Genomic DNA, 20,213 nt, shown 5'->3' on the forward strand with positions numbered 1-20,213 from the left:
ATAATTCATGTAAATTCTAATTTGCCCCCAAAAAATGACATTCCTGCTTTTACATCTATGTTATTATTAGTAATAACATCTTCATGAGGCAGCACCAAATACTACTTTAGTGTCTGTGCATCTGTAAACACTGAAACCGGTTTCCTGGTTTTGTGTCATCCTCAGGGAAGTAAATGTCAACAAAGTCATACAAAAAACAGTTTAACACATTTTAAATAAAAAGTAAGAATAATAAGTTATTGTTCACAAAACTTTTTGTTGGATAAATTATGTTTAAAGTTTAGTTTCATTTCATTATAATATATAATGGTTCATACAGTGGAGTTATTTCCTAATTAGAGACTTTTCTTTTCTTTTTTCCTTCCTTTTCTGGGTTGAAGCCAAGTTGTGTTCAGAGGTAGCAACTGTTAAGGGGTGATCCACTAATCCATCCGAGTCATATGATCAACTGTGAAGAGGTTGGTCAGGTTAAACTGAGTCAAGCTGGTTTCATTTAGACACGTCATGACCGGAAGTCAAGTATTTTAAAGGCTCATGCAGTATTTTGCTGGTGAACTGTAACAATCCATGTGGGTAAATTATGACTGGCAGGCTGTTAATAGCATAATTATTAGGCAGGCATGTATAACGTAAAGACAATTAAGGTTGTGCTGCTTGATTAGAAATCATATTCTCATAAAACCTTCACTGGGTTGATAAGTCATGATGTTTCCAACCTTGTTTTTTGTTTTGTTGCAACCCCTCTTTTCAGGTTACTGTGTGTGTGTGTGTGTGTGTGTGTGTGTGTGTGTGTGTGTGTGTGTGTGTGTGTGTGTGTGTGTGTGTGTGTGTGTGTGTGTGTGTGTGTGTGTGTGTGTGTGTGTGTGTGTGTGTGCTTTATGAGGTAAACTAAACTTACATTTTTGTTATGGTATGTTTCAAAATGACTGAAAACTATATTGTTATCAATGCTATGCTATCATACAATTGGTACTTTTCTAATGTATTTTGTTTGAACTTATTTAATCTCTTGTGTTTCTTGTTAAGCAGCTGGTAAAGTGGGTTAATCAAAAAAAAGTAGTCAAGTTAAAAAAAATACAAAATTGCTAATACAATGAAGTCTGAAAATGGAAATACTCCAGTGAAGTAGTAGTAAGTAAGTAAGTAAAAGTTTATTTATATAGCGCCCTTCGCAGTACGAATACACAGAGTGCTTTACAATAAAAACAGTACAACATCATCAATATCATCATGTTGAGCATAGCAGCAAGGTGCTGAAGACAGTGCTACATTACAAATTGCGGGTGCATTACCTCCAGTACACAAGACTTTTGAGCAGTCACAAACGCAGTAGAAGAAACCAACAAACAGTAAATTAAACATAGAGAGCAGAAAACCGATAACACACAGAAACCTAACCCAGAAATGCCTGTTTGTAGAGATGTGTTTTTAGCTGATTTCTGAAGCTATTTTCGGACTGAGCTGCTCTCAACACCTGCGGAAGTGTGTTCCACAGGCGTGGGGCCACTGCAGCAAAGGACCGATCGCCTTTTGTTTTTAATCGTGTGCGCGGCACTGCCAGGAGTCCCTGGTCAGCTGACCGTAAGGACCGGCTGGGGGTGTGCTGTATGATGAGGTCATGTATATAACTGGGGGCGAGGCCGTGTATGGACTTAAAGGTAAAGAGAAGTACTTTGTACTGGATCCTGTACTGGATTGGTAACCAGTGTAGGGCAGCCAGTATAGGGGTAATGTGACACGATTTCTTTGACCTGGTGAGTAATCTGGCAGCTGCATTTTGAACCAGTTGGAGGCGGTTTATGGATGCCTGGTTTAGACAGGTGAACAGTGAGTTGCAATAATCCAGTCTGGAGGATACAAAGGCATGTATAGCCATTTCCATCTCAGAGTGGGCGATGATGGAACGCAATTTCGCGATGTTTCGCAGGTGGAAAAAGCAATTGCGACTCAGAGTCATGACGTGTTTATCCAGCAGCATTGCCTGGTCAAAATGAATACCGAGGTTTTTAATGGTTGGGTGGACATTATTTTTGAGAGGGCCCAGATGTTCTAGTACCCTAGCTGTGGTGCCATCGGAGGCGATGACCAACACCTCGGTCTTGGTTGCATTTAACTGCAGGAGGTTGTTAGCCATCCAACCCCCAATGGCGGCTAAACACTCCATCAGGATGCTGAGGGACTGCATTTGCTCCGGTTTAAAAGAGCAAAGCAGCTGGATGTCGTCAGCATAAAGGTGGTATGTGATGCCAGAGAATGTTCTGATCAGCTGACCCAATGGGATCAGGTATAGGGCAAAGAGTAACGGGGCCAGCACCGAGCCTTGTGGTACCCCGCAGTGCAGAGGGGCGGAGTCGGATTTATATGGACCAGCTGACACTGAGAAATGTCTCTCACTGAGGTAAGAGGCAAACCATTTTAGTGCTAGACCTGACACCCCAACCCAGTTCTTTAGCCTATCTAGGAGAATACTATGGTTGACTGTACCTCAACATTGTACATGAGTCATTTACAATGTCCCCACTGAAACTAAGCATGCGCAGTTTATGATAAATCGATAAATACTGTGAATAAAGCGTGCTACTTTCTAATCGTGCTTCGTAAGTTTTATTTTGAAAATCCTGACAGGAACCCGTCGTCGTCCACCGCGTGCAGCTTGACAGTGGTCCACTCGTCTCCCAGCTCAACTCACCATTAGCGGCTGTTCAAACAGGAGACATGGGACTGTGGAGCCGCCGAGGGGGGGAAGCTCTTCCCCACGACAACTCAACCCCAAGACAGGGAACCATATCGAGCTGAAGATGTTTCACGGAGCCTCCACTTTGTCGCCTGTGTTTCTAATTCACACTCGAACCGGAAGAGACACTTCAACTTAAATGACAGCTGAAGTTATCCGTGCATTTGTGATACCTGGGGCCGAGTGCCACACCTTCGCTTAGCGGAACAGGTAGGTCGGAACAACACGTTGCTCTTTCTCCTTGTTTACATGCAACATAATGCTCTTAATTTACTTTATAGTTGTTATGGATGCTTTATTAAACGGGCGTGCTTTTATTTTTTTAACCCAGCTTCGACTGTTCACAGCAACAGGTGATTGTGGAGCAGTGATGTCAACCATATGGCGCCTGTCCGCTTTGGAAAACACGATATTTGACTAATTATGGTTATTATAAGGACACTTATAAATGAACATACAAAGTAGTGCACTCTAAATCACGAGGAGCCGAACCTCGGCTACCTGTAGGTACTAACATTGGAGATGTGTCCCGTACACCTGTTGTCCACCTGTTGCACATAAAGGCAAAACACATACACACAAACCATTTCATACATACATGTGTGTGTGTCGAGGGCTTGTGAGAAGTGGAAATAACAATTCACAGAAATGTACCTGTGACATTACCACCATGTGCAAGTTATTCATTCCTAATTAATCTCTCCATAGATCAAATATATTTAATTTACAGCAACATGAACTTGAAATAAAAGAAAGGCTTCCTCACATTTATGAAGCTGGTATATAGCAGCGAATGTTTTGACCCATCGCCGGGATAGTGGCCAAATAAATGTGTGTGTGGACCGCGTAGCGTGTAATGTGTGTGTGAAACTTTCCATCCCGCCGCACATGCTCGGCCAGGTTAATGAGTGAATGGAGGGCTGTTATTTGGGGACTTTTGTTCTTTGTTGGGATGGAGTGGCGAGGTGGAGGAGTGGTCTCCAATCAGTTAACCAGAGCTCCTGCACACGGCCTTGGGCTTTGTTTGCACATCCAACACGTAGGCCCACTGAACTCTGGGTCACACAAAAAGACACACACCTGATGCCTGAGCCCAAACCGGTCCCGTGTGTCGTTTACTCCCAAATAGTGTGTTTACCGCCGCGTGCGAGCGGCTTCGGTACGTCAAGTGTCTCTTTCAAATGGTTTTCTCACCTGTTTTTTTTTTTAAAGCTGCGGGCCGGTTTTGACGTTACAACTTCCTGATAATTGATTTATACAATTGCTCCGATCCATCTGCTGGCCTGTTCCTGGCCAACGTCAGCCATGTGACAACCTGTTAGACAAAACAAGTCATTAAAAGCGTATGCAAAGCGTATTTGCCCAAGGTCCAGTTTGCTCGGCTCGCTGCAGGATGACTCGACTTGAAACAGGATGTAAACATGAGGCGCTCGGTGCGGTTGTGTGGGAATCATCCAAGGCACACAGTAAACACTCCAAAACAGCGCGGAGGAAACACTTTCTGTATTCAGTCAAGACCCACGCCGTGTTAACCCCTTTTCTTTTTTAACCTTTTTATTTATTCATACCATCTTTAATGATTACAAGTATCACACCTGGATAAGACGTAACAAACTGAACGGTTTGTTTACGTTATATATTTTTTTATAAATGTTAAAGAATCAACTTGAAGAATTTGTTTGGCCCTTTTATTTACCACAACATCACTGGCTCTATGCCTTTTTAAAAGGTTGGCTTGTTTACTTGCTTAGAGTACAGTTCAGAGCTCCTGGGTACGGTACATTCATGGAGGAGGAGGAGGAGGAGGAGGAGGAGGAGGAGGAGGGGGGGGGTCAGCAGGTCTGTTTGCCGTGTGAGAGAGGAGGGGAGTGCTATTGATAAGTGCAGGGCTGTGTTCGGTCCAATAATATCATTTGACACACACAGAAACCACACACACACACACACACACACGGTGCCTCATTACGTCATCTGGAATCAGAGGAGGGATTTTGACTATTGGCCCAGCCGATCAATACCGTGTCGTTTGATTGATCTCCGGAAACCTACCTCGACCGGTTCGCCTGAAAGAGCGGTGGCACGTGTACGGAGGAGCTTGAAATCCGAATAAAGAGTCAAAAACAAAACTTTAAAAAAAAAAAAAAGCTGTGGATCGATCGTTAGCGAGGGACGACTTCATATAAAATCGGTCGCCATGACGACTCACCATGGATACACTCGCCTCGTCACACCGGGCTTACTCAAATCAGACAGCTCAAGGTCAGCTCAAGGTCAGTCGGGCTCTGAGTTGATCCCCCCTCCGTTTCCTTCTGTTTAAAGTCTGATATTTACCAGCGTTTCTTTGTGCACAATTGGAAAAAAGTTGCACAATCCCGTCACTCGCATGAATGGGCCGAGCTCTTATATGGGAAGCGTTATCGGGTGCAAAAGGTTATCTCATCTACTGTATATGCAGGTTATTACAAGTGGGATAAAGCAGTGCGTGAGACAGTGGCATTTTTTGTCATTGCACAAACTTTTAAATCGTGTATTGACATTTCAGCTGGACTTTAAAAGCCTTCCCAGCTGATAAGAGGTATAAATTGACGCCTTATCGAATGCTGCGGTTCTCTTTCAGCAGAAAAAGCTCCCATGGATGAGATAAGAGCCCGTCCGCAGCTCGTGGAATCCGGTTGTAGCTCGAGTTTAATTTCACACCACTGGGAACACATGAGCAGCTATAACATTTGTAACAGCGGGAAAAGTCTTTTTTTAAACGCCATCTTCGCATAACGAGTCGTTTTTTTTTTACAATCTGTTAAAATCATCAACTGCCAGATGTATTTTCCTCTGGTTGTCTGTATCACAGCTTGGATGTTTGCCCCACACCTCCTGAGACACACAGGAGAGTCCTGCTGGGCCTCCGGGCAGCAAAGCAGACCCCCACTTATTTCATATCGAGACCGTGATGCTGCGTTCAGGTACACCACTCGGTGTAGGTCACCTGCGTTTTGGCAGCCAAAACTCACCCGGGAATAGAAATAAACTACAAAGAAGTTAAAACACACGCCATAGAGCAAAAATACACATTGTGTGTGTGTGTAGACAACTTTATTGGTTGTTCTGTCCAACGAGACGACACAGCGTAGACGACCTGTGAGTCGTTACCAAAACACTGTAGATTATTAAATGAATTACAGTGATGTAAAGACTAGGAAAGCAGTAAATTGTCATATTTGATAAACTGGTCAACCTGGGATTATTTGGCATGTTTGCCTGAAATTTAAACGTTAAATTTGATATAACAATGTAATAACAAAATCCGTTAATCGCTTCAGATCTACATGTGACGAGACTAGAGGATGTGCAATAAGAACTTCAAAAATGATGTTTTATAAACTGTCTTTAACTGAAAACCGGGTCCAACGTGATGACCCCCCCGGGTTCCCCTTCTGAAAATTCCCGCCATATTTCCGTCTACGGTCTCGGCCCAAAAATACACAACAGACAGTCAGATGGATGTCAGACCGGTTAGCCCACTTTTTCCATCGCCTCACCCCTCCCATGTCACCCTCATGAACACGATCTCCCTTCTCACTGTCCCTTCACTCTCACACACACACACACACACACATACACACACTCCGGCCCAGTGGGTGTCAAGATGTGTATTATGGCTTTGATGTAACACACAGTTTACATAGGCAGAAGAGGCGATCAGGTGACCATGCAGTAGCCGCAGGGTCATGTTTGTGAAAGACTCGTCTTCTTTGTTGAAAAGATCGGCAGAAATATTCATATCTCCACCTCGGGCAACGACTCCACGAATAAGCATTCGATTCCCGTCGTCAGATGAGAGGAAAGGGATGTGTTCGCGTTGGAATGTGCAGTGTTTAGAGAACTGAAGCCCGCAGGTAAAAAACAGCTGGAGGTGGTTTGAGAGGCTGGAGATCAACAACCTCTGTGAGATGTAATTTCTCCACATTTAAAAGTGTCAAATACACATTCAGTGTATCGTCTGAGTTTCCATCCGCGTTCACTCGTTCCTTCCCCTCTCGAGGTATTTCCATATTTCCTCGACACGTGGACTGTGATGCAATAAGCAAACGATGCAAGTTAACATGTAAATGTTCAATACAGTTTAATATCGCACTACTTAACGACGATCCAGTTTGGCTTCGATTCAATCGGATTCATTTACGTTCATTAGTATTAATGTATTTCTCATATTAATATGAGTCGGTGCAGCTCGTTGACATGTGACCTGAGCCTTTAGTCCGTGCTGCGTGGGCTGCTGGAAAGCTCCTGGGGAGGAAATCTGACATGTTTATGTCAATCAGAAGTGTTTTAATGGAAATACCACTCCCCCAAACACACACACACACACACACACACACACACACAATACCTGCTGCTTTCTAACGAATATCCTCGCAGATAACATCGATTTCACCTGGACTCCATCCAGAGGAAGGATTTATTTTAAGCTTCATCTTTCCGGATGAAATTTTCCACCCGCAGCAATCATTTAAAAAAATTAAAATAATAATGTCTCCGGCTGCCAGTTCCACGGGCGTCCCCGGGATTTCAATCCAGTCCACTTTTGGGGGAACACTCTACAGCAATCTCGCTTTTATCGCACCTGTTTCTCCGAGATGAAATGTTTCAATTTACTCTGGAGAAAAGTCTGAAAGCGAAAAAGAAATGTGGGAGTCCGGCCAAGCTGCCGGCACTTAAATATCCCCCCCCCCCCCCCCCTTCAGTGATCGTCCTCCGATTTTTCCAATCATAAAAGACAGGAGCAATATATTATGTATTGAACGGCACAGGGAGCAGATAATGCGCTGTTATTGCAGGCCAACAATGGCCAATATCTGATAAATGATTGATCGTCATTTGGTGCGATTGGTTATTTGGGTGTTGTGGCTGCTGGGGGGGGGGGGGGGGGGGGGCATGTGTTGCCTTTCTTTGTCCTGTGTGATGATGAATGTTGTCTCTAGAGCTCCATGAAATTATTAATCAATTATTAACCATCAATTGGTTAATCGGGGAAATAGTCATCAGATTAATCGTTAACAAGGAGAATATTGAGAATATTTACTGACATTATTTTTTTACGGTTAGCTTCAAGTCTCAGATCCGGCAGAACCGGTTGCAATCGGGTTGTTTTTCTAAAGGGTTCCTTTTCATCCTTAATACCGAAGATCAGTCTTGAAATGCACCACACTGCCTGGCTGGTTCTCCCCTGCGTGGCTGCTCCTGCTGACCGGCAGCAGAAGGGTTCGGCCCGAGGCCGGCCGGTCGCTCCGCAGTCCCAGGGAGGCGACCCACGGACCGGTTTTTAGTTTTTGCATTGCAAATTTGCAATCCAACTCCTGGCAGATGCAAAACTGGCTTTTTTTCCCGTCCCAGGCGGCCGACCTATCGAGTCCTCGCTGGATGCATCGTTTCGCAATGACGTTTTTCAATTTGACGCGCATCAGTCAGAAGGTTTTACCCAGTTTAAACTTTTGAAAAGATTGTTTTGAATATGAAATGTCCCTCTGTTCATCACATTGCTGCCACACTTTGATGGCCATGTTGGACCTGGTTCTGGAGCGTTCCGCCTGAACAAAGCGTGTTGTATTCCCATGATATGACACATGAGAGGGAAAGTCATGAGTTTGACTGCAGGGGTTCATGAAAATATCCTCGTGCCATTTTTCTCTTTCACTTTCGTCGGTTTTATCTCCTAATGTGGTCCTGACTGGAATAAATACACATTTCTTTATGTAATCAAGCCATATAACAATGTAAATTCACCCCAAAATCTCACTTTGCTAGAAGAAATAACACGTAAATACTTCTGTGTATTTCAAACAAATTGTTTATCTGCATATTTTATGTATTGGCACATCTCAGCGTCACTGTGTTGTGTTTGTTTTGTATTCTTTCTCTGTTTGTATTCATAAAATGTTCAGCCTCTGTACCGACAGCTCAAACATTACAATAATTGGATAGCAACCACTATGCACCATTTACAGGCAGGCGGGAGGGTCTGTTATTATTTGTGTGTCTCCGCATGCGATCATTTTATTAAGAAATATGTGTCGTTTGCCACAAAGTAAGTTATCGCTTCATTTAATTTGTCTCTGTCGTGAAAACGTGGGAGGAAGTGAAGTTATTCATCCTCGTAATGAATTCAAAACAATGTAGTCTGAGGTAGTTATGTCACACGGTGCAGAACCAAAGAAATCCATGCACCCGGCACGCACATTAAAACACCGCCCGAGAGAACAGAGAGCAATATCCCCGAGATATGGAATAAACATAATGCACAAGGCGGGAAATGCCACCGAGGAGGAGGAGGAGGAGGAGGAGGAGGCGTGAGCGATCAGAGGATGGAGAGATGGAGCCTGTCAGATTATCTTTGACCTGCTTGAATGTGACGAGTAGTAAAAGTCAGTGACCGCTTCCCGGGCTCATACAACGCCCCATTAATGTTCTGGTTCCTGACGACCGCTGGGAAATCACCTCCTCTCGTACCCCCCCCCCCCCCCCCCATCCTGGAAGATGGAAGATAAGGGGACCTTTCGGCTGGGTGGGCGCTTGCCGGTGCAATGGAGTGTAAAACAAGGTCTTCCATTTAAAGCTCATTCGAACCGCCCCCCCCCCCCTCTCGTCTTTTTATCTGAAGTAGCTGTGAATGTGTCGGAGGTCCCGGTGGAAATCGTAGAAGGGGGGGGCGGGGGGGGTGGGGGGTTGTTTCAGCTCGGTCACCGTCCAGTTCACCTCCAATCACCTGAGATGGCGGAGGAAGAGTGAATGGAGGACGCTCGGTCTGTTCAGAGCATTGCTCGTGATATTATTATATAAAGCAGCAAGCCCTTCTTTATATATTTTTTTTATTTTACTATCCTAACGTGTGGAGAAGATGACTAATGATTACAGCTGCGGCCGGAGATGATTTACTCTCTTTTCTTATTGTCGACCAATCCCACGACGGCATTGCCCGATGTCTCTTCACCAGATGTCCAGACGTTCATTTACCCGAAAATGTGGCGCAGAAGAAGGTTTAGTTGGTTTTCAATAAAAGTCTCGGAAACAATGTCCCCGTTCTTCAAACTCCGAGAGAGAAGTCCGGTGATCGATCGGTTCGTCGAGAGGTGAAGCGAAGGCCGGCGCGGTCAGGGAGTCGGGGGTGAGAATAGAAAGCGCGTTGTCTCGTGGCCACACATCCTCGCTTGTATTCCACAAAGAGATACTGTGTCCTCTCTCTCTCTCTCTCTCTCTCTCTCTTTCTCCTTCGCTCGCAGACAAACCCGCTCAAGACTCGGTGATCAATTATTTACCCGGGCGATGAAATGCCAAAGCCGAGAGAAACGCATCCACCTGGAGGGAAAATGTCACTCCCATCCCGCGCGCAGATGCACGCCCTGCGACACACACACACACACACACGCACACACACACACACACACACACAGTGATGGATGGCAATAACATCTTTATCGGTACTGCAGGCAGACCGAGTTTCCATCCTCTTGTCCAAATACCGTCAGACCAAGGGCACGAAAAAAAAACCTGACCGATGGGGAGAGATCTCTGAGCGAGAGTGCGCTTTTAAAAAATCACTCCCATGTCAGAGGTGGCGAAGTGTGTGTGTGTGTGTGTGTGTGTGTGTGTGTGTTCGGTGGAATGGCGTCGGCGTGGTTAAAGTTTAATGTCTTTGTGTTAATGTTCCTCCTCAGCTCCACGACACAGCTGGCCAGATGGGGTGCCTATGCTGCAGGATGATAAAAAGGTGAGTCGTCACTTCTTCTTCTTTTTTTTCGGGGGGGGGGGGGATTACATTCCTCAACTTGTATCCAGACAATTTCTTTCATTGTGGCGCTCACAATATTGAAATCGTATGATTAAAGTACTCTTCAAGATTCACCACGACATCGAAAACCCTCTGGTTGACCCGACTGTCAGCAGCTCCGACTGATTTATTTCTTCTGAAGAAATATTTTGTGACTAATCTGTCCTGAAACCACAGCGGTGATTATGTAACGCGTGCTATCTGCTGCGTGACACGGCATTCTGCACTTTTTCTTCCAGGTCAGTTTTTTTAATTTTGGAGAAGGGTTTTCATTTCTGTGATGTCATGGGGGGGGGGGGGGGGGTTGTCTGTATTTCCGGCCATGTGGCCCTCCTCTACTTTAACCCTCCTGTTACCTTCAAATGTACTAACATATTTTACCTTTGGGGTCAATTTGACCCCAGGAATTAAAACGTCCAGGAAATTATTAAAATTCATATTTTTTCCCAAGTTAAGGTATCAGGTACTTTATGTTTGTTTGTTGACTACCTAAATAGCCCAGTAAATAAAAACCCTAACCCTCAAATTGGAAAGAGATATCTTTTTGATGTTTTAATGGCTTTATATTACTTCTAAGTACATATGTTTTATATCAAATTGGCCCCAAAGAACACCGATGCGTACAAGTTGTGTACAGGACATTGAAAACATATCATGTGAATGTTATGTTTACCCAGTTGTCCCCAATAAATTAGGAAAAGTCATGGAATGTAAAGCAAAAAAACTGATGTTAGTAATTTGTTTAGAGATGTTAAACATTGAATGGGGTCAAATTGACCCCAAAGGTCACAGGAGGGTTAAGCCCTACATTTTGACTCGAGGCACGTTAAAGGCCGAGTGGTTTGAATTGGTATTCGTCTCGTCCTTCAGTTATGGCAAAATACCTGAAAAAAAAACTAGAGAAGCAGCAATCTGACTTTTTAATTAATAAGCTGTATTACTGGGCTCATTCTTTAATGTGTAATGCAACATCGTGCCCAACTTAAACATTGCTTTAGTAACTCTGGAAGTCCAAACTGGAGAAATAGATCCACTTTGACTCGAGGCACAGATTTACTGAGTAGTCATAAATCATGCTATCGTTCAGATCAATCCACTAATATTGTCAGCACTAATTGATCGTCCGCTGGAGCGCAGTCCACCTCCTCGCTTCGAGCTCCTCGATTGTCGCACCACCAATTAAAACGCCTCCTTGCCCCAAATAACGATTTCTTGTCTTGCTCCATGCAGATATCGAGCGCTCCGCTTCTAATGTAGCCGCGGCTTCTCGCGGGCTCTGTGTACAAACTGTGTGTCAATATGCCAATAGCCGTCGCCCTTGGTTACTGCATTTCCTTGTGGCATCACTGTGTCGGGACGGGGCCGGGCAACGAGATTCTGATTGCAGATTAATGAAAGGGGCGCGCTGCAATACACATACCAGAGTCATAATCCCCCTCCACACTTCTTTCCCATGTCAAAGACACACACATGTGTGCATGCTTATGACACACACACACAAACACACACACACACGCATACCTCCCTGATTGTCTGCAGTGTCACATCTTAGTTGTGTTTGGGGGTTTGGCGGGGCGGACCTGGAGGTTACTGGGTCAACAGTGTGGCCTCAGTAAGTACACACACACACACACACACACACACATTACAAACAACTGGTAAATGTGTTTATTTTTTATTTACAAGGACTCGTGATCGGGAGATCATGTTATGCCTTCTCGAAAAAAAATCGACAGAGAAAAACAAAGTGTGCGTTGTGTTCGTCCGCTTCACCGTATAAAAAACAAACCGAAAACGTTAAAAAAAAGTTTGGAGTCTGTTCTTTAAAAGAAAGCCCAACCTCCTGGCGTTGATGAAAATAATTTTATATAATAGGTTTTAAATCGGTGGTGTTGTTTTTGTAACACACACTGTGTGTGTGCACGTGCATGTTTGTGCGTGTGTGTGTGTATCTGTGTGTGTGTGTGTGTGTGTCTTCTGAAAGCGAACCTCAAATTTGACCTTGACACAGCGGCGGCGCCGCCCAGAAGCGAGAGAAGCTTTCCACTGTGAAGGGAGACGGAGAGAAGGATGCTTAAGTCCGTGCGTGTGTGAGCGTGTGTGTGTGTGTGTGTGTGGGCAGCTGGTGAGGTGGGAGATGGAGAGATCTCTGCTGGTGACGAGCGAGGAGGAAAAACAAATGAAAGGACGCCGAGATGGGCGAGAGAAGCATGAGGCTCTCTCAGCAGGTGACGTCTGACAACCTGTTACACCGTCCACAAAATAAAGCCCACATGCCAACACTCCTCATCGCTGTGTGTGTGTGTGTGTGATATTGTGTGTATACCCTTGTAAGAAGATCCTCCAAAATGGCATTTCAGGCCGTCGCGACACGGCTACAAGGGGCCATTTAAGGCGTCAGGTTTAATGAGCGTTCATTAGCCTCAGACCTTAACGGACCTCGACCCTCCCGCGAGGAACGGGCCAACGCGGACGGATCTCCGGCAGAGCGGCGGACGCCTCGGCCGAGCGTCGCTCATCCGAGCGTCGCTCATCCTAATGAGCCGAACTGTGCGGCAGGTCATTATTTTCAAGAAAAACAAAATGTGAATTTATTAGTGTTTATTAGGATTTTTTTTTTTTTTTTTTTTTTTTTTCATCCTCGGACAGACACGGCACATAATCAGCTCCCCGTGTTGTTTGTGTCCCTTCAGTTTTCCAGCTTATTAAGTAGCCTATGTTGTGCACCGTTACCACAAGCGGACTTTGTTATTGTAATTCACGGCGATGAATGTTTATCTCGCAGCAGGAAACGTATTCTTTTTTTTGCGAGGACGTACAAATTCAGGTCGCAATCTACGAGCCTCGGGGACGATCCAGTGTCATTAGCTTCCTCCGTACAAGAAACCAGCGTTATTATTATTATTCTGCTGAATTTTATAGCATCCAAGAGTAGTCTCCTTTTTAACGCAGTTAATTAGAAATAGAAAATGAGCTTGTCTGAGTATGGATACACATACTTAATCCGCTTTAAATTGACTTCCATGAGACAATTCTGAGGTGATCTCAGTGATAATAACCACTGTTTTTATGTTATTGTTTTATTCTTTTCATCTGGCCACATATAATTCTTTTTTATTACAGTCTCTGCCATTGAAAATGAGGATTCTGCCTCTTTTACGAGCTTGTAAATAAAATAAGCGTCACGATTGATGTCTTTGTGACGAGTATGGCGGCGGCAGACGGCGACGTAAGCGCCATCTGTGGCGAGCAGAAGTCGGCGGTTTAACATTTCTACCCTGACGGCGGCGAAAGGAGCGCCCTCGGAGGCCCGAAGGTCAACTCCTCGCCGGCGGCCTCCGGATAATCTGACGTTCACGTGAGCGAACATCAGCGGATGCCGTCCGTGTAAACACGGCGAGCTCGCACGTCTCAGACGGAACATCGGCCGCGAGAAAGGAGCGTCGACCGCACGATGAAGAGTCCTCGTTGCCGCCGGTGCGAGGGTGTTTTTTATTGATCGTCATGGAAACGCGTGACTCCTGGGATTTCCTGGGAATCAGATATATTAAAGTCACCTGAACCTGATTTGGGTTTTGAGGGAAATACAAATATAGATGCAAGGTGGTGTATACACACCTACAAGGAGAAGATAATTAAGGGGGTGCCGGGGTTGTTTTTTACTGTTGTTTTTTGGGGGGTGTGTATGTGTGTATATGCGTGTGTGTGTGTGTGTATGGGTGTGGGTGTGTGTATGTATATGTGTGTATATATATGTTTATGTCTGACATTTTTTTACTTGTTTTATGTTTATATTACTAAACGAATAAAAAAATGTACACTACCGTCCAAAAGTTTGGGGTCATCCAGACAATTTCGTGTCTTCCATGAAAACTCACTTTTATTTATCAAATGATTTGAAAAATGAATATAAAATATAGTCAAGACATTGACAAGGTTAGAAATAATGATTAATATTTGAAGTATTAATTTTGTTCTTCAAACTTCAAGCTCAAAGGAAGGCCAGTTGTATAGCTGATATCACCAGCATAACTGTTTTCAGCTGTGCTAACATAATTGCACAAGGGTTTTCTAATCAGACATTAGTCTTCTAAGGCGATTAGCAAACACAATGTACCATTAGAACACTGGAGTGATCGTTGATGGAAATGGGCCTCTATCAGTGGCGGCTGGTGAAATTTTTTTGGGGGGGGGCGCAGTTTAAATATCACTCAACAATGAGAAGAAAAGAGGTTTTGAGTAGAATATTGTAAAAAACAAAGCTTTATTTAAAGAACACAGCGTGCTCAACACTGTCCAATAACAACTATCAACACACTGTAACTTTGGGCATGAGAGGTTCAGAGCAGCTTTAAGGAACATTGGGTTGGGTTTCAGAGGTTTGCAAAATAAAAGAGTTTCACCCTCACATGAAAGAGGTTCAGAGAAGAATAGAGTCAGAGAGAGATCACATGTTACATTGGGTGACAGAGTAGACCCACCACTGTAAAGAAAAGTAGCCTCCTCTCTTTAAAGTTGGCAAACGTCTCAATAACTCTCTGGTTAAAGTCAATCATGTCTGTAACCAGCCTGTTTCCATTCTGGAGGGAATGTGTCTGTTTTTCAGAACTTCTTCGTTGTGTTTTCGATGCCAGTTCGGTCTCCTTCTGCTGCTCTGCTCTGCAAACAGGGTTAGCTTCAGGCTGTTAGCGAGTTAGCTCCATGCTCTTAGCTCGATAACTGCGGCAAGATTCGTGCTTTCCACTTGTCTGCAGCTCTTTAGATCCCTCCCCCCGTTGTAGTCCAGAGAGTTTCAGTCCCAGGACTGACAGGAGAAACTAAACAGTGCATTACTCACTGAGCCTCCAGCTAACAGCTCCGTTAGCAGCCTGCTCCTGTAGCTCCGTGGAGCTCTCTGGGCTGAGGGAACGATACCGGTCTCTGATCTGCCGAATAGTCCAGTCACGTGAAATAATAAAACGATGTCATTGGCCAATGAGCGCACATTTTTGTGCCCCAAGATTCACGTTTCATCCGCCAATGAGAAGCCGGTCCTTGCCGAAACGACTGAAATGTTTGCTCGCTCCCATACACACACGTTTGGCCGGTGTCCCGAATAAGGGGAGGGGCTTCTCTCCAGAGTGGCGATATATTATATATTTTTTCACATTAACTTAAGTGGTTGTTGACAGGCTGACGGTCTCCCACACACATTTAGCGCATCAACACGGTATATTTACTCTTTAAATGATTTGGCATATAAGGTTTTTTGACAGGATTTTTTTTCTTCTTCTTTTTTTTTTTCATCTCAAAATGTTAAGAGGGGCGGCGCCCTAGCGCCCCCTATGGACGCACCGCCACTGGCCTCTATACACCTATGGAGATATTTCATTAGAAACCAGACGTTTCCACCTAGAATAGTCATTTACCACATTAACAATGTATAGAGTGTATTTTTGATTAATGTTATCTTTATTGAAAAAACAGTGCTTTTCTTTGAAAAATAAAGACATTTCTAAGTGACCCCAAACTTTTGAACGGAAGTGTAAGTGACAAATAAAAGTCACCTGAACCCTCTCTCTCCGCCTGTCTCTCCGGCAGCTACGTCTCCGACCCCTCTGAGGCGGCGGACGTGAGGAAGAGCGACTCGGCGTGCAGCTCGCTCTACCAGCCGCACCACCTCCCCCGCAGCAGCCCGCTCGGCGAGGAGAAGCAGGGCTTCAACAACCTGGGCTACAGCCGGTCCAACGACAGCACGCTGAAGCTGGAGGTGGACAACAACCACGTCAACCACCGGCTGCACGCCGCGCCGCCGCCCGCCGCCAAGGAGCCGAACCGGCAGGGGAGCGCCGCCCCGCGCGCGGCGGACGGAGCGCTGTACATCATCCAGCCGGACGCCGTGGGGCCCAGATGGGAGACGCGGGACAAAGGGCCCAGCCAGGTGCCGGTTTACCCGCAGATGGATAACGAGAACCAGAGGAGCTACGGCGAGCGGGGGCCCGGCGCCACCAGGGACGAGTGGGACCGCGCCGAGCAGTCGGCGGACGAGATCGACGAGGGCGTGGGCGGCACGCCGGAGTACCCGTGCGACACGGGCGACGAGGCCAGCGTCCTGTCGGTGGAGATCCACACCAGCACCACCAGCCTGTCTTCGGCCGACACCAGGGACGAGCTCAGACCGCCAAAGACGCCGGACGCTACCAAGAGCGGCGGCGTCCCCGTGACGAAGGGCGAGGAGGAGGAGGAGGAGGCGGCGCACAGCGTCACGGACTCGATGGTGGCGGAGGCCCTCGCTGCTATGGAGGCCGCCACCGCCGGGGAGGACAGCGAGTGACCGACCGCCGGGAAAAAACAACTCTCAGACATGATGACCACGACCGCGCGGAAACCGTTTTTTATCCGAACTCGGAACGAGTGGCGGGAAACCGCCGGAAGAAAAAGTGCAGATATATTTTCGAACTTAAAATCTCGGATATTTCCGGATCGCGGTCGCTCTCGACCGAAGGAGACGTCAGCCGTGCGGAGGAGGGAACTTTGCCAACGCCACAAGTGAAGTTTGTGCCGACTGTGAATATCGCCTGCAGCGACGTCCGAGCGCGAGACGCTCCGCTAATCCGCCCGGACGCTCACTCGCCGCTTCGCCACGTGTCCACGCTGCCCTTATGTGGGCATTTTAGAGAAATGTATCGTGTTTTGGCACGTTTTGCCTCATTTCGGAGCGTCGCTGCGCCCCCCCGAGTGTAGAGTCCATATGTCCTCGCCACAACTCGTTGTCTCTTCACGCTTCTCGCGAAAGAGGAAAGGTAATCGCGTATTTTACTTCTCTTTTTATTTTTATACCCATGTCCTTATTTTGTCCTCTGTTGTTATTTATGATGTCGTCGCTCGCGTCGCTTTTGCTGCGAGGAGGAACTTTGACGTTGATCGGGGCAGAAAAGGCGGGAGGGGGGGGGGGAAGCGGAGGCGGTCCTTATTTATAACTTACCGTGTCATCGTTGATTTCAACGGAATAAAGCTAAATGAATATCGTATCCTCTTTGAAATTGAGAAATGTATAGTTTACACACACACATCATCCGACTCCTGAACACCGACGACGAAGATATATGCACGTCTGACATCTTCAGCATGTTACCAAATGATAAAACGCTGATGATGCGTTTCACCGTTAGCTTAATTTTTCCTCCACAGCCGAACTTTGAGCTAAACGAGACCCGATGAGGCACATCAGATTCTAATTCACAGGTCAGGCTCAGTGTTCCCGGTCGGGCCCATGACGTTAGTTCAATCCGCAGCTTGCCCACGTGCCTTACGACGGACTAATTGAGGCTAGCCGGTGCAAAAGAGTGTGTGAAGAGTGTGTTCATGCTAATTAAACCGTTACGCTCACTGAAATTCTGAATGTTTTTTCACTGCGACGCCTCTTTTTTTCACTGCCAAATCATTTCTAGATATTATATTTGTACTGTCAAATAAAGGAATGTACTTTTAAAACGTGTGTGCGCTGTGCGGTACTTTGCGTACACGAGGTGTGTCGTCACTCAGCGGACCTCCCTGGAGGAAGACGCTCGGCCGGGTAATGTACTTCTCTTTTCATCTGACATTTTACATGGTCAAAAACATTTTATATTTTGATAATGCCTGACTGAGATTTACGCTAGATTGAATTGTTGCAGGATTTTTTTTTTTGGGCGAGAAATTCCTCCCGCCAAAGGTCGGCCTGCATCGGGTCAACGTTGCAAATCCCGCTTCGCCAAAGTCGGACTTGAGGAGTAAAATCTATTAATTGCAGCGGTTCTGTTCTATAATGCTGGTGTGTCCTTTTAATCTGATTTTTGTTCAAATGTTTACTTATTTACTGAAATAAATTCATTTTCTTAACGCCTTTTTTTGGCCGTGTGTCATTCGCTCTAAACCGAGAAGCGATCGTATGTGGACCGCGTGTATTTTATCGTCTTTATCGAGATTGTCTTCCACGTCCTGTAACAAATCTTTTAAATGTCAAGAAAGCAAATAGACATTCTGTGATCCTGCAGCTGTGATTCATGTTTTCCGAGCGCTCCCCTCCATCGCCGTTTCATAACCGCGTGCGATCGCCGTGGGACTTTGGTGTTACGACCTCGCCATCGCAGCAAATGGAGCCTCGGCGTGAGGCGCTCGGGGGCCTCGGGGGCCTCGGCTAATGAACACCTCGGGGCCTTTTTAACTTCAACCGGGAAGATTCGCTCCGAGCACCTTGGAAACATCCACAACAGCTCCGGCTGAAGCAGAGAAAAATCCTGATCCTCCGACTGACTTTGGGGCTCGTCGCAGCGGGAGAGGCCGTTAGTGCGTCTGTCTCCTCGTCTCCGTCAGAGCAGGAGGTGGAGCGGAGCCCTGGCGGTACCAGAATTAGTCCTTTCTTTGGACATCTATCTATTCATCTCACCCACTCCTTTTCTATCTTCATCCCTCTTGCGCTCGGCTCGTAATTGCTCGCCATGGCTCTCACGATTACAGTGTGCTCGTTTCCTGCCTGAAACTTGTCTCTCTCTCTGCAGTCAGACTTTGTTTTTTAGGCAAGCTAGGGTCCACTTCTAAACACAGACTTTGTAATTCATTGATTTCTAAAGAAATGCATTTTTTGGTTCAAATTGCTTGTATTTTTTTCTCGCAAAAATTCCATGTGTTTTTGGAATATGCTTTTTTACCCTAGTTTACATTAAATTCCCGTTAGTTTCAAACTTGAGACCTTTTCAGGTCGCATACGGCCCAATATCGCGTGACGTGATGGACTGCCGGACCCCGGGCCTCGCCGAGGCCTGCGCGCGTGTGTGTATGTTCAAAATGTCGCTGAACGTTTGATCCAGGATGACTCGCGGATGCTGCGGCGTTGCTGTTTAGTCAGCAGTCGAATCACAAGCCGGAGAACAAACGAGCTCATTGTTCGGCTCTGACTTCACGCGAACTAGAAAGCACGCCGGATTCCACAAGTTCCACACGGAGTTCAAACACCTATTTACCACTTTACTCTGACGTCAACCAACCGGAGGACCCAATCACACAATCCATGACGTTCGTTTCTGCTTCCGCGGGGGGAAAAACTCTCCAGAATATGTGTTCTTTCTTCATGATGTTCTTAATCATCACCCTTTGGTTGCAACCGGCGTTAAGAAGTTAGTCACACTGGCACCGAGTTCCGGTTTAATCAAACCAGTGACTCATCTTTTCATCAACGCACCATTCCAGTGTGAAGCCACAGAGCCGAGTTTGGCCTGTGCATCACCAGATTACTTAGATCCTTCAAAGATACACAAAAAGGTAGATTATATATATATTTATATTTATATATATATATTATATATATATATGTATATATATATATTTATATATATATATTTATATATTAAGACGTGCAGATATGTCGATCGTTTGAGTGAATGAACCACGACATCCCCGTATGAAAGCAGGAAATTAAGTTCTATCTTGTTCTCCATTGCATAAGTTACAGCTCTCAGCATCCTTCACAGCTGCCGTCACCCCGGTGACTCTTGGTAATCAATTCCCCTCAACGCGCCTCCAGATAACAGCACAAAAGTAGTTTGGCAACAAGCTAATTTGTGCCACAACCTGCTGCGTGTTGAATTCTAAATGGCGGCAAATAAAGAGCTCTTGTGTGTCAGATTTCTTCATGTTGTC

General features: G+C 45.7%; 1 protein-coding gene across 1 annotated transcript; it reads left to right on the forward strand.

The window, feature by feature from the left end:
• The first annotated feature begins 2,621 nt into the window (after window positions 1-2,621).
• zgc:194930 (uncharacterized protein LOC557813 homolog) lies at window positions 2,622-18,416 on the forward strand. Its single transcript, XM_056443229.1, has 3 exons — window positions 2,622-2,944; window positions 10,444-10,496; window positions 16,137-18,416. Exons 2-3 carry the CDS (start codon window positions 10,465-10,467, stop codon window positions 16,867-16,869), a joined length of 765 nt encoding a protein of 254 aa, XP_056299204.1. The 5' UTR covers window positions 2,622-2,944; window positions 10,444-10,464; the 3' UTR covers window positions 16,870-18,416.
• Window positions 18,417-20,213: the final 1,797 nt, after the last annotated feature.

The sequence above is a fragment of the Pseudoliparis swirei genome, chromosome 21, assembly GCF_029220125.1.
Source record: "Pseudoliparis swirei isolate HS2019 ecotype Mariana Trench chromosome 21, NWPU_hadal_v1, whole genome shotgun sequence".
Classification (NCBI taxonomy): Eukaryota; Metazoa; Chordata; class Actinopteri; order Perciformes; family Liparidae; genus Pseudoliparis; species Pseudoliparis swirei.